The sequence below is a fragment of the Cricetulus griseus genome, chromosome 6 (assembly GCF_003668045.3).
Source record: "Cricetulus griseus strain 17A/GY chromosome 6, alternate assembly CriGri-PICRH-1.0, whole genome shotgun sequence".
NCBI lineage: Eukaryota > Metazoa > Chordata > Mammalia > Rodentia > Cricetidae > Cricetulus > Cricetulus griseus.
In genome coordinates, this window is record NC_048599.1 from 57,690,627 (window position 1) to 57,706,126 (window position 15,500).

The 15,500-nt window shown below is 38.9% G+C and overlaps 1 protein-coding gene across 3 annotated transcripts in view; it reads left to right on the top strand.

Moving 5' to 3' along the window:
- Positions 1 to 15,500, top strand: part of Ttbk2 (tau tubulin kinase 2) — a 143,899-nt gene that overhangs the window by 88,627 nt on the left and 39,772 nt on the right. For all 3 annotated transcript variants that reach the window (XM_035447135.1, XM_027422100.2, XM_035447136.1), the window contains 5 exons: positions 74 to 139; positions 1,483 to 1,575; positions 2,716 to 2,841; positions 12,310 to 12,467; positions 15,144 to 15,360. In XM_035447135.1, coding sequence (XP_035303026.1) covers positions 74 to 139; positions 1,483 to 1,575; positions 2,716 to 2,841; positions 12,310 to 12,467; positions 15,144 to 15,360 — 660 coding nt within the window. The remainder of the gene's footprint in view (positions 1 to 73; positions 140 to 1,482; positions 1,576 to 2,715; positions 2,842 to 12,309; positions 12,468 to 15,143; positions 15,361 to 15,500) is intronic.

Below are 15,500 nucleotides of genomic sequence, written 5' to 3' on the forward strand. Positions count from 1 at the left end.
ATGCTCTACCATGTCTTCAACTGCATTAAATTTCTTGCTATTTAATTCTGTATGATTGTGTGGTTTATTGTAGCCCCGTGCTGTAGCAGGCTTTCGAGGGACAGTTCGCTATGCATCAATCAATGCTCATCGTAACAGGGTTTGTATCTGACCCAGGATTGTCATAACTGCATGTTCATGGCTTGCATCACCCTGACACCTTTATATTTCAGTTCAGAGGTATAAAAAGTGCTCAGGAGCTGAGGGTCCCTTTTATAGCTACACATTTACCTGGATAGTTGCCTTAATTCGATGTTTTGTTTAATGCTGATGATAAAGGAAAACGTGACACAAATTCATGGTAAGATGTATAGTGGGTAATAGATATGGGCAGCTGCATAAAAAATCAAGTTGTGTTTGCCAGAAAAGGCAACAGCTAATAAGCAAATCTATTGGGATTGTATATGTTTAATTATGTATTAGCATTGAAAATTTAAATATAGATGTTTGAAGAAATAAAATACCTGGATTCTATTCTAAGAAATTATTTGTAGGATGAGGCCAGCGTAATGGCTCAGCAGGTAAAGGTACTTAATCACCTAGCCTGACAATCTCAGTTTGATCCTTAAAACCCATATAGTGGAAGAAGAGAAGTAACTCTGGCAAGTTGTCCTCTAATTTCTATGTGCTTTCTATGGCACATGAGGACCCACACATGTACACACACGCACCCCAAACAATATAATAAAAGCAATAGTGGATATAATACTGTTTATATCTTATGGAATATAGGTTGTTTTCTTTATAATATGCACTAACTTTTGTACATCAGGTCCTTTGTTTTTGTAACAAGGGGCATGGAGATTAAGTCAGTGGTAAAGCTCTTGACTAGCATGGGGAGACCTGGTTTAAGCCCCACACTGCAACAAAAGCAATAAGCCAACACATCAATTTTCTTGTTTCTAACTGAAAAAAAAAAAGAAGTAGTTTAGGATTACTCTTTATTTTTAATTTTAAGAATTTGGGTTAGGTTAATTTGGGTGTGAATTCTTTTATTTGCAACAAGAATGGCCTTGGACTTCTGGTTCCTCCACTTTTCCCTGCCATGTCCTGGGATTACAGGCATGCACTGCCACATCAAGTTTTATGTGGTACTGGGTATCAGACCAAGGGCCTTATGTTACTCTACCAACTGAGCTGTATCCCCAGCCCTGTGCTGTTTTTGCTTTTTGGTTATTTTTTTTTTTTTTTGTGATGTTGAGAGTATAACCCAGGGTCTTACACTCGGTGAACTAATTTATTGCTGAACTACATCTCCAGGTAGGATGTTTATATCAAAACATTTCTCAGTATACATATTCTGCATATGGATTGATACATAACTATGTGACATATAGATGTTTACCAGGTGATTTATGGGAAATTAATGGGTGGGCTTTAAACAATGAGATGTGCTCAAACAAATTTGTGATGTAATATGACTGAATTCTCTTACATCTCAAGGAAATGGGAAGACACGATGACCTTTGGTCCTTATTCTACATGTTGGTAGAGTTTGTGGTTGGTCAGCTGCCTTGGAGGAAAATCAAGGACAAGGTAATTTTGAATTGTAATGTCAGTTTTGGTAGGGAAAGAATAAAATTTTCTCTTCAAGCTGGGTGGTGGTGGCATACACCTTAATCCCAGCACTTGGGAGGCAGAGGCAGGCAGATCTCTGTGAGTTCCAGGTTGGCCTGGTCTACAGAGTGAGTTCCAGGACAGCTAGGGCTACCCAGAGAAACTGTTTTGATAAATTAAAAACAAAATTTCTCCTCAGTATTTTTGTTAAAAATATACTTAGTATAATATTTTCATATATTGAGATCTCATGGAGATCAGATGGACATATCACGCAATGGTAGAGTGCACCCCTAGCATGTGTAAGTTCCTGAACTCAGTTCCTAGCACTACAAAAAAATAGTCAGTAAGAAAAAGATAAAAAAAATCACATAATCCCTCTTATAGGTGTGTAATTGTTGTATTTATCAGTTTAGTTGTAAACTGTATTTCCAATTTTTTAAAAAAAATCTACTTACATATGAAACTTAAAATCTATAAGCAACTTCACTGCATTATAGTATGTATTTTTTCTCTGATATTAGTAAGCTGACATTAGTAATATTATGATTTTTTTCTATGTATATTAAGAATAGATACACCTTGTAAAAATAGCATTTCTAAGCCAGGCATTGGTGGCTCACACATTTAATCCCAGCACTCGGGAAGCAGAGGCAGGCAGATCTCTGAGTTTGAAGCTAGCCTGGTCTACAGAGTGAGTTCCAGGACAATCTCCACAGTAATACAAAGAAACCCTGTCTCGAAACACCCACACACACACACATGAATAGCATTTCTTCTGATGTGAATTATACATCCTAGTTTTTAATTATCAGATTATTTTTTTGAAAAACTATTAATATTACCTTGATAAAGGAAAGTAACCCGGTTTAAAGAACTCTTCGGGGCCATCAGTTCACTGTAACAGACTCCATATCACTGTTAGCTTTGCATTTTATTATCTTCCCTTCCCACTTGGACGCACTGTGTTTAAAGCAGTTAGTGAGCACTTCTCTTGCTTGTTACTTCACCACTTTCATCCCATAGCCTGGTACATTCTCTTGAGATTGTTAGCTGTGTGCTTGTAATCATAGCTTCCAAAAGAAGCTGACTTTGGTTCCTGTTCTCTTTACTTTCCAGGAGCAAGTAGGTTCCATTAAGGAGAGGTATGACCACAGGCTCATGTTGAAACACCTCCCTCCCGAATTCAGCACCTTTCTTGACCATATTTCCTCTTTGGATTATTTTACAAAACCAGACTACCAGGTAAACCATCTTTGTGAGTTCTGTACGTTGACTTTTCTTTCTTTTAGTCTTTGCTTTTACTCACTGTAGATTTAAGAATGTCAGAATTAAATATGGAAGGTGCCTATAGTAACATTACTTAATACAGCCTGAGAAAAGTGAAGTTAACATGATGATGATGTGGGGTGTATGAATATGTGTGTGTGTGAGAGAATGAGAGTCAGAGTCTTTTGGATGAACCTACTTCATGGTTAGATTTATTATGTAGCAAATTTTTCTGTTCTTAATGTGATTTACTTAATATATAGAGCAGTGGTTCTCAACCTGGGGGTCAAATGATCCTTTCATAATAGTAGCAAAATTATAGTTACAAAGTAGCAATGAACATAATTTTATGTTGGGGGGGTCAGCACAACATGAGGAACTGTATTATAAAGTGTCGCAGCATTAGGAAGGTTGAGAATCACTGATAGAGAGTATGATGGTAATTCTAATGAAGTAAATTTTATAGCAGTTTCTTGACCAGAAGGAACTGTACAACTAGATAATATATCTGTTGAAGACTGATGTTGGCTGGTAGTCAATAAATGCTATTAGCTCTGCCTGTGGCCACTGAATTAATTATGTAGTGTAGCAGTTAACAAGCCCTTCAATGATCAGCTAGGTTTACCTCAAATTGTATTGCTCACAGAGAGAACCTGGTCAAAGCTTAATGCCAAAACAGTTGTTCTACTGAAAACACAAATAAAACTCCATAGATGATGATGATGATGATGATGATGATGATGATGATGATGATGATGATGATAATATATATTAGCATATAATTTTATCTTCATTTGACTTCACTGCTTGCTAATGGAAGTGTTTTGTTTTTTGAGACAGAGTTTCACTGTGTAACAGCCTTAGCTGTCCTGGAACTTGCTCTTGTAAACCAGGCTGGCCTCGAACTTACAGAGATCCATCTGCCTCTGCCTCCTGAGTGCTGGGATTAAAGGTGTGTACCACCAACACCCAGAAACTAATGGAAGTTTTAAATTCTAAAGGGTCATCAGTGTCCATGCCTATCCCAAAGTGATTTCATTTTCATAGTAATTATTTCTCTGTGAAATTACAGCTATTATTTAAAGTATGGACAGGATATAAAGCAGAGTCAACAAACCTTGGGTCTGAGGCCTAAGTGAATGAACTTGTCTTCTTTCCCATGTGACTATTGATATAATAAACTACTCACAGAGTGAGACAATACATTGTTTTAGAGTTGTTGCAGTGTGTGTGTGTGTGTGTGTGTGTGTGTGTGTGTGTGTGTGTAAGACAGAATCTTTACTATGTGGCTCAGGTTAGCTTCAGATTTATACTTCTCTTGCTTTAGTCCTCCAAAGTGCTGGGATTAGACTGTTGCCTTTATGCCCAGCAAAAGTGTTCTTTTAAAAAAATCACATTTATTTATTTTATATATAATGAATGTTTTGCCTGCATGTATGTCTGTGTCTGTGCCTGGTGTCTGTAGAGGTCAGAAAAAGGGGTTGGATTCCCTGTGTTTTAATTAGGATGTTTTAATTAAGACATGTGCCACCACCACCTGGCTGGGTACTGATAATTTTTTATTTATAAATTCACAAAATCCTAACTGAAAGTTTAGGCAGCTTTTGTTCACATTTGCCTCTTAGTTATTCTTTTTTTTTTAGATTTATTTATTTATTATGTATACAGTGTTCTGCCGACATGTAGGCCTGCAGGTCAGAGAGGGCACAGATCTCATTGCAGATGGTTGTGAGCCACCATGTGGTTGCTGGGAATTGAACTCAGGACCTCTGGAAAAGCAGGCAGTGCTCTTATCCTCTGAGCCATCTCTCCAGCCCCGCCTCTTAGTTATTCTTATAATCTAAGAAAGACTGCCATATGCCAGCAAATATTTGAAGAGTCTAGTTAAATTGCTGTTACAAGTTTTTCATTTTGATGTTCTCTAAGGATCAGGTCTATTATTTAGTAACAGAGCAAAGTATGGTTATTTTCTTTTGGGGGAAGAATGGAGGAGGCATGATTCTTTCCTGTTCTCTGGTCTTTCACAAACAGTGGGAGAGAACAGGTGACAGGAGAGGGTAAGTTAGTGAAATGTTGATACAATTCATTGGAGTATTTTGGTGACTGTTGTCAGTGTATCATCAGTGTTCAAGAAGGTCTGAGCTTGCTGGGTGGTGGTGGCCATATGAAGAAGAAAACTAAGGGATAGAATGTGAACAAAAGTATATGCCTACTACATCCTGAGGTAAGAAAGGAATTGAAATAAAACAAGGGAGTTTAATATCACAAAAGGAGTAAATGGCTTGAGGTGAGGTTGGAGAAACAGGAGGACAGATGCTGCAGGGCTTTATAATCCTTTTTAAGAAGTTTGAATTCTATTCTAAGTGAACAGAAAGCCTTGAAAACAAATAGAACAAAACCAGGACATGATGATCCTTATCATAGGACTTCTTTGGGTCACTAGCCCCCAAATAATGACACAGAGACTTATTAATTATTAAAGCTTGGCCTTAGCTTAGTTTGTCTCCAGCTATCTTTTAAAACTTAACCTGTTCCTATTAATCTATGTTTTGCTATGTTGCTTTTTACCTCTCCATTCTGTATGCCCAGACTCCCTCCATGTCTCACTGGTGTCTCATGCCATGCCAGATTCTAAACCTGAAGTCCTCTTTGCCTGGGAAGTCCCACCTATCCTCTCCTGCCTAGCTATTGGCCATTCAGTTCTTTATTAAACTAATCAGGTGCCTTAGGCAGGCGAGGCAAAACAGATACATCTTTATGCAGTGTGAACAAATAGCCTGTTTGTGTTTCTTTTGAAATTTATATTCCTATATTTATATGTAAGGAGTTGTACATAGCAGGGTACATGTATAAAGATCAAAGGACAAAGTGTGGGAGTCAGTTCTCTCTTTGTAGAATGTAGAGTCTTGTTGTGTTTGGCAGCAAGTGTCTTTACCAGCTGAGCCATTTTATCAATTCCTTTTTGTGTTTTAAGAGAATAGCTTTTTCAGTTGCATGCATTCCAGGAAGGCAAAGGAGACTTAAGAGTTGGGTTGGGAAGGTATGAGGCAGTGCCTTGGAAAGAAGAGGGGGTTTTTGTCTAAACACCATGTAGATTTCTTGATCATATACCACAACTAGTCAGTTTGTTGTGGATTTGCTAGGCAACTCTCAAGTGGTTTTTTGTGCATGCAGGCTTTTTGCAGTCAGGGGGAGAAGGAGTATGGATGCTTATCCAGGTTTGAAAATGATCTGCTACGCTTTGGCTTACTAGCCTGAACTCAATTGTACTGATCAAGTTCTACTTGCAGTGGAATACAAGGTTGGTCTTCTGTGGCTGTGAGGATAGAGATAATGATGGCCTTGACTTAGATATATGCAGTGGAGATGGAGAGAACTGGGTCATTTCTTGTCTCTACTACTTTAACCTTTCCTACTTTCATTCTTATTGCACTTGTATGATTGGGCTGTCTTGGCCCTTTGGATGTACTTAGATAGGGCTCCCCGCCCTTTTCCCAGCATGTCCTCTCTAGAATGTTTGTGTCCTAACATTGCTTATCATGCTCAATTAGAAACTCAGCCCAGATGTTAACTTCTCCAGTCTGTTCTATTTCCCACTATATAGGAGTAATTTCTTTAGCTGACCTTTTTGTTTGAGACAAGGTCTTTCAATGTAGTCCTGAATATCCAGGAACTCTATGAAGACCAAGGTGACCTGGAACTCGCAGAGATTCCCCCCTTCCTCTGCCTCTGCCCCTCCCAAGTGCTAGTATTAAAGGTATGAGCCACTGTGCCCAGCTTGAGCTCAACTTTGAAAAGCAATACTTTGTTTTGTTAAGTTACCAGATATTCTCTTGAGAGTCATGGGTATGTTTCTCAGTTCATGCAGGAAGTTAACACAATAATGATAGAAAAATATTCTTGGTGTTGAACAAAGAAACGTGTGAACCAAATGAAAGTAACCAACAGCTTCTTTTTGTAAACAGGGTATGCCATGACCCAAACCAGACTAGCAAGTAGCTCATGTAACTAAGATGGCCTCTGTCTTTAATTCCTAATTCAAGGGGAATTAGCTGTTAGCGGTTTCTCATTGTCTGAGCTTCAACATCACAGTCTACTCCTGATTGGCTAATTTGGAAAGTATCCCCACAAGATATACAGGAAAGGGGGAAGGGATATTATGTTATGGGAATGCAGCATGGTCTTTGGGTAAGCAGAAGTTTTGCCAGTAGGGGAGACTAAAATATTTGAATTCTTAGCAAGGCATGTTGGTTCATGCCTTTTATCCCAGCATTTGGGAGGCAGAGGTGGATCTCTATAAATTGAGGGCCCGCATTGCCTACATAGCAAGTTCTGGGCAAGCCAGGGCTACACAGTGAGAAATTTTCTCAACAAACAAAAACAAAACAACAACAAAATTTTGAATTTCTTTTAAAGTTTTAAAGGGTGGTGAGAGATTATGGTCCTTGGCAGGCTAGCCTCCTTTGATATGGGAGGTGAGGGGAGGCTTCTTACTATTCCTCCTTTTTATTACACATTTTCATTTTTTTCCCTTAAAACTCAGCCAGCACATGCTGACTTTCTAAAGTCTCTAGAGACAGAAAGTGAAAAGAGAGTGTTTGGTGAATATGGTCTCTATGAGCCTCTGAAGGAGGCCCCTGACACAAGGGATTAACTTTTTGTTTGTTTTTTGGAGACAAGGTTTATCTATAGCTTTGGAGCCTGTCCTGGAACTTGCTCTGTATACCTGGCTGGTCTTAAACTCACAGAGATCTGCCTGCCTCTGCCTCCCGAGTGCTGGGATTAAAGGCATGCTGGTTACTTTTCTTTATGGTCTTTTTACTCTAAACTTCCTAGCCAAATCTTACCTCCTATTTTTACACACACACCCACACACCCACACCCACACCCACACCCACACCCACACCCACACCCACACACACACACACACACACACACACACACACACACCCTAGCTGCTACTATAGAATTGGAACAGTGACTGATCTGGCTTCTTCCAGCTGAATGGGGGTTTGAGTATAGCAGTCAGGGTACTTTCTCCTCTACTATGTCTGCCTAAAAGACCCCAAAAGTACTTTGGTAGTTCTTATACAACAGTCATGTGTAGGGGAGAAAGCAAGTCCTTGCCTGATGCCTGGAGAGAGATGTGAGGAAGTTGTAAAGGCAAGCAGAAGAAGCTAGAACAGAGGATATTTTTAAACATCCAAATCAAAGTTCATTAGAATCTCTTGATGGGCTTGCAAAGTGACCTGTTGATTGATGTCTCTTTTTCTTTGGAACTCCAAGGCTAGTCTCCAGAACAGTAACCCAGGATCTGCTTGCTGGCATTTGATAGCTGTTGGCATGGCTAGAATCAGTGTTAAGTGCCTTCCAGATTGCTTCAAGAAAGAGAAAAATTTAGCCAGGTGGTGGTGGCGCATGCCTTTAATCCCAGCACTCGGGAGACAGAGGCAGGAGGATCTCTGTGAGTTCGAGACCAGCCTGGTCTACAAGAGCTAGTTCCAGGACAGCCTCCAAAGCCACAGAGAAACCCTGTCTCAAAAAACAAGAGAGAGAGAGAGAGAGAGAGAGAGAGAGAGAGAGAGAGAGAGAGAGAGAGAGGAGAGAGAGAGAGAGAGGAGAGAGAGAGGAGAGAGAGAGAGAGAGAGAGGAGAGAGAGAGAGAGAGAGGAGAGAGAGAGGAGAGAGAGAGAGAGAAATTTAGCCATTGTCTAATTTTCTGATTAAAATAATAGTGATTTCTGATTAAAATGATAGTGGGCCTGTATCTCTGGGCTGTAAGTAGGGGCAGCAGTGAGCCAGGGTCTGAAATTTTCCATCTAAGCAACAGTTTTTTTGTTTTGTTGGCTTGTTTGTCAAGGAGAAAATCACTAGTGAGATACTGTTAGAGAAACTTAACAATCATTTAGCCTTTAGTTACATTTTCATCTTGGGTATTAAGACCATGCAGATGACCTTTCAGCTTTCTCTTCCATTCTGGAGAAACACGTAGCCATCTTAATCTTCATAAATAAGTTCTTTGCTAAAAATATTTCCATGTTTTCATTCTTCTAACATTTTCTTTTATTTACTAATTTTTCTTCATACCATGAATCATAAAAACTAAAAAATTTCCTATCTGTTGTGAGCATTTTCTCCATGGGAGAAGACTGAGCAATGTCAGTCACAGGCCAGATTTCAATTTCACCAGAGTTTCCCCCGAGGGACTAGTGAATTGATTTTATTGGGCCTACTTATAGCACAGAAGTGCAGGTGGCATGAGAGCAGGTAAACTGGAAAGAAAGTCTTCACTCTGTATGGATGATGGCTTCCTCCTCCTCCTCCCTAGTCTTCCTCAGCATATATATTCTAGCTCTTCCCCTCCAGGCCAATGCAGTTAAGACAGATTTGCATACAGCTAGCTGGAATTAGTGCTGGATATTCACCAGAAGTATTCTAGACGTTCTCCTGTGAAGGAGCATCAACAGTCAAGATGCTCAGCGCAGAGCATCTTTAAACAACATTGCCGCTCTTGTTAAGATGCCTGCTCTGTGGCTTAGAGGATAGTGCTGTGGAATATCACCTTAATAAAAGAAAGCCATGCCCAAGCTATGTGTTGTGACCTCTGATAAAAGCCACATCTAAGCTATATGCTGTGCCCTGTGGTGAGAACTGTGCTCCAGCACCTTTGTGAGTCACAACCATCTGTAACTCCAGTTCCAGGGCATCTCATGCCCTTTTCTGGCCTCCTTGGGTACCAGGCACACATGGTACTCATACATAAATGCAGGCAATTGCTCATACACATAAAATTTAAATTAGAGAAAACTTTAAAAAATTAAAACAGCTGATGCTATGTATCCTCCTATATTGTTTTCTTTAATTGTGCTCTGTCTTGCTGGGTCTGTTCTCTAGAGGGTGGGTGCAATACAACTTTGGAAAACATATGGCTCAAATACCCCAAAGAGCAGAGAAACAAAAAATATGTGCATTTCTTTACCTGTTTCATCTACTTATGTATCACAAAAGAAAGTGAAGCACTTTCTTTTTCATTGAATGATCTTTGAGTTAGCCAAGCCAATATTGTACTCTCTGGGATAAGTGCTTTATTGATCCACTACTCTGCATTTATTCAGTTAGAATTCAGAAATCAAGATCCTCAGTGAAGTTCAATATATCATGCTACAAATCATTTCTGTCCATTTTCTGTCAAATGGCAAATTAAAATTTCATATGGAGATAAATGACACTAATAGTGATTGTATTTTTTGATAAGGATAAGAGGAATATTAATCCATTGCATCTGTGTCTGATGATGGCTTAAATCTAGCATCAAACGTCTTTGTGGGTTTAACATGTGTGTAGGTATTAAACCAAAATACTTTAGAAAATACATCTTAGTTACACTTGTTATTAAAAATCATACATAACCCAGTCTCAAAAATCATACATAAACATTTAGAAATTACAGAGAAATAGAAAATTCAAATTACTCAGAATCTCATTTTGATTGCCCTTTCTGTGCCTTGAATAATGTGCTTTAAAAATTCATTTTATTGTATATCCCAGTTTAACAAAAATGAACTGCTTTAAACTGATTGTAATGACTTATACCACATGTACATCATTGCACACATCTATGATAATAATATTAATAAGTTTGAAGGAATTCATGAGAACCTTGATTTAGAATGTCCTGATCCCAGTCCCCTGCCTTCCGTTCCTTCCCAGGTTTCCCTTCCTCCTTCCAGACCTTTCTTTCTGCCTCCTTCATTTTCCTTTTTTCCCCCCTTCTGCAGTGTGATCTGAAGAATCAGATTCAGGGCCCTAACATACTTGAAAGAAGTACTATACAGCTGAGTGACATGCCCAGCTGTTCTTGTTTTCTGTAACCCTGTACTTCTGGGGTATGTTCTGGGGTACTCTAGACTATAACACAGGTAACCTACATAAACTAAATTAGGACCAAAATAATTTCCAAGATTTTGTAATCATGCCTTTTCTAATTCCTCTCTCCTCTTTTGTTTCCTTTTCCATACCATTTTTCCTCTATGTAATTAAGTGAAAGTTAAAGTATGTATTCTTGGAATATTTTTAAAGTTACTGTTATTTGTAAGACAATGTTTTGGTTCCTGAAGAAGCAGTGATGAATAAGACCAGACATGCACTGGCTTCTTGGCGTTTATAGTAGGTTAAAAGAGAAAGAAAAATTAATTAAATACTTAGAAGGATATAGATTTATGTGATAGCATTTGATGCTCCTCATTGAAGCATGCTTTCTTAAGTTACTTTTTAGAACACTACATTCTAGGGTTTAGGCTTCACAGGCCACTCCTAACCTTTGTTTCCTTGGAAGAGACATATTCTTTACACACAAATACTGGAGTACCATAGGTCTTTGCTCTCAGACCTCTTTGCTAAGTCATTAAGTGAAATTAGCTGACCCTATGACTGGTATATATATTGGTATCTATATGCTAATGATTCACCAGCAGAATATCCTCGTCACCAAACCCACCACTTTCCATCCACTACAGTGTATCCAGTGGTTCAGGACAGGTCTAACTTAACCTTTATTCTGTCCTTACATTCACAGCTTTCATCAGCTTTATCAGCAGGGCCTTTCGTCTCTTCCAAGTCATATCCAAATCACCATAGTAACCCTGATGGTTTAACTGACAAGTAGCCTCCTAGCTGGTTCTTAGCACCTTTTATCATCACTGTCTTTGACATCTGTTGTCCACTTAATAGCTAGAGTCATTTTTTTAAACCTCAAAGATGTGGGCAGAATGCTCCAATGAGAAGTGCTGGTTTCAAGTCTGGAGTAGGAACTGTAAAAACAAATTCCAGAGGTCAGGATACTTATAGAGTAAGAGAAATGACTAGAGGATGAAGCTGTACTCATGAAATTGAAATGGTACATATGGACAGGTGTGGGTAAAATATGTGAAACAAGTTAAACTAAAAGGATAAATTTGACTTTGTATATATAAACATATACATAAAAGAAGAGAATCCACACATGCACAAAAAAAGCACAAGGACTTTCTTTATGATTCTTTCTTAGATGTCCCAGATATAACCACTGTCTACTTAGGTTGAACCATATAAATGTCCTAAAGAGATAGATAAATAGCAAAAAAAGGTCTCGCTCGAATATACATGGCCACATGTAATCATGTTACATGCTTCCTTTTACCAGGCTATCTGAGAGTAGATTATAAATAAAAGGCTGTGTTACAGATCTTGTGTCAACAAAATATTTCATACAGCTATACCCTGGTACCACAATAATTTGTTCTTGTCATCCACATAATCCCAGTTGGTTTCCTTCTATGAATCATGAGTTTTGAAGGAAATCATATTATAAATCCTTTTTGTGGGTCTGGTGTGCTTTCTGCTATAGAAGAATGTTAAGTTTAGTACTGTTGGCTCACTCTAGCTTTTTTTTTTCTTTGTCATTTAGCTTCTTACATCCGTGTTTGACAACAGCATCAAGACCTTTGGAGTAATTGAGAGTGAGCCTTTCGACTGGGAGAAGAGTGGCACTGATGGCTCCCTAACTACTACCACCACCTCGGCCACCCCTCAGCTGCACACCCGCCTGACCCCTGCTGCAATCGGGTATGTCCTACACAGCTCAGTGTAGCTACACAACAGCTACAGTGCTGCCTTTTCTGAATGCAGGGATTCTTGCTAGTCCATCCCAAGCCCCTCAGATTGTGAAGTGCTAAGACATGGGAAAGCCTTGAACATTTCCTTCAGTTAATCTTTTTCTTACTTAGGCTTTTGTAATTACTTAACTCTGTGAAATGGAAGCTTAAAGCTAATGTGACATGTTGATATCAGAGGTACAGTGGGTTTTCCTCTAAGCAGAGAGAGCATTATATGTATTTCTAAAGAATATAGATGGGGGGTGCAGCTGGAGAGATGGCTCAGGGATTAAGAGTACTAACTGCTCTTCCAGAGTTCCTAAGTTCAAGTCCCAGCAACCACATGGCACTCACAGCTGTGGGATCTGATGCCCTCTTCTGTCATAAGGTCATACATGCAGATAGAGCACTCATACATAAAGTAAATAAATAGATCTTAAAAAATATATATGGGAACTTTGAAAGAATGAGTCATAATTATTCTTTTTGTTGTTGTTGTTTTTGAGACAGGATTTCTCTGTGTAGCCCAGGAAGTATGGAACTTGCTCTATAGACCAGGTTGGCCTGGAACTCAGAGATCCTCCTGCCTCTGCCTCCGAAGAGCTGGGATTGAAGGCTTGTAAAACCACCACAGAGCATAACTTCTAATTGCACTGCGTTTAAACTCCATGGGAACACAATGTGTAGACATATTCTTCTTATGAAAGTACTTTTAACTTATGTAGAATATTAGGAATTGTTATGATGTTTCCATCTATATTCTTCTTTCTTTTTCTTATTTATTTGCTGGGTTTGTTTGTTTGAAACAGGAGTCTTGCTGTTTAACTAAGCTGAGCCCTCACCCTCCTGAATCCAGAATTACTAGTGTGCCCCACTGTGCCCAGCTATTTCCATGTGTGGGTTTTTTATGTTTATCTTTATGTGTATGGGTGTTTTGGCTCCATGTATGTATATGTATTATGTGCATGCTGGGTGTCCACAGAAGTCAGAAGATGGTATCAGATTCCCTGGAACTAGAATTATAAACATTTATAAGCCACCATTGGGTGGTAGGAGCCAAACCCAGATCCTCTGCAAGGACAAGTGCTCTTAACTGTCAAGCCATCTCTCCAGCCCCTAATTCCGTGTTTTAATGTTTTTCTCTTTTAATTATATTAGAGAACTTTCCTTTTGGGGTTTTGTTTGTTTGGTTTTGGATTTTGGTTTTTTGAGACAGGGTTTCTCTGTAGCCCTGGCTGTCCTAGAACTCACTCTGTAGACCAGGCTGACCTCAAACTCAGAGATCTGCCTGCCTCTGCCTCCCTAGTGCTGGGATTAAAGGCAAGCACCCCCCACCCTGAGTGGTTTCTTTCTTTCTTTTTTTAATCTTTTAAAAAATTTTTTATTTATTTATTTATTTTATTAGTTCAAATTAGGATTTGGGATAAAAGTAAGACCTATAAATATTTTCTATTCTTCTCATGTAGACGTGAATGAATTCTGTAATTTCAGAATTTCTGATCTCCCCCTTTGTTTTACTTGGGGCCCTAATGAATGTCGTAATGAAAAACAGCATACATAGTTTGTCTCACTTTTTTTCTGAGGGGGGGCTCTTATTTCTCTTTTTATTTTATTTTATTTATTTATTATATATACAACATTCTGCTTCCATGTATATCTGCACTCCAGAAGAGGGCACCAGATCTCATAACAGATGGTTGTGAGCCACTATGTGGTTGCTAGGAATTGAACTCAGAACCTCTGGAAGAGCAGTCAGTGCTCTCTTAACCTCTAAGCCATCTCTCCAGCCTGTCTTATTTCTCTTTTGCCAGTTGGTTTTGATTTTTGTTTCTGTGTGTTTTGTTCAGTTTGGGGGTTTTCATTTTGTTGTTTGTTTTCCAAGACAGGGTTTCTTTGGGTAACAGCCCTAGCTGTCCTGGAACTCCCTTTGTAGACCAGGATGGACTCAAAATCACAGAGATGCGCCTACCTCTGCCTCCCAGTGCTGGGATTAAAGGCATGCGCCACCACCACCCCTCGTTTGTTTGTTTTAAAGAGTGAGAGAAAGGACATAAAATTGGGTGAGTAGGAAGGAGTTCTAGAAGGTGAAAAACATGATCAAACTATACTGAATGAAAAAAATTTAACAAAAATTAAAAGTAAGTGAAACAGTAGTACACATTTCATACTAAAAAATCATCTAACCCCTATTTATTTCCTTATATCCCTTATACTTCCTATGTATAATTGTTTTTTTTTAATTTACAAAAATGTTAAAGAATAGAAAATTTTATTGAAGAAAGCTTCATGGAGAGTAGAACAGATGTTTCTCACTTTTAAAGTGATTGTCAGCAAGGGCGGTGGTGGTGCACACCTTTCGTCCCAACACTTAGGAGGCAGAGGCAGGTGGATCTCTGCAAGTTCAGGCCAGCCTGGCCTACAGAGTGAGTTCCAGGACAGCCAAGGCTGCAAGGTGAAATCCTGTCTTGAAAAACAAAACAAAAACAAAGAAACCAAACAAACAAGCAAACAAAAAACAAGTTTTAGGTTTTAACTCTTAATTATGTATAAACTTAAATCCAGAGACAAAATGTAGAATAGTCTGTCTCATGGTAACTTTTTGATTCTGGTTTTTTGAATTGTCTGTTTTCCTCCCCTCATGTTTCAGAATTGCAAATGCCACTCCCATCCCAGGAGATTTGCTCCGAGAAAATACAGATGAAGTATTTCCAGATGAACAGCTTAGTGATGGGGAGAATGGTATCCCTGTTGGTGTATCACCAGATAAATTGCCTGGATCTCTGGCGCATGCTCGCCCTCAGGAAAAGGATGTCTGGGAAGAGATGGATATCAACAAGAACAAGATAAAGCTTGGAATTTGTAAGGTATGAATTTCTTGCACAGGAAGTGATTGCTTTCTATACTTACTACTTGTATACACAGTTTAGAGTATGTGTGTGTATGCAAAGGTCAGAGGACAACCTGCAGGAGTTCTTCTCTCTATCATGTTACTCCTGAAGATCAA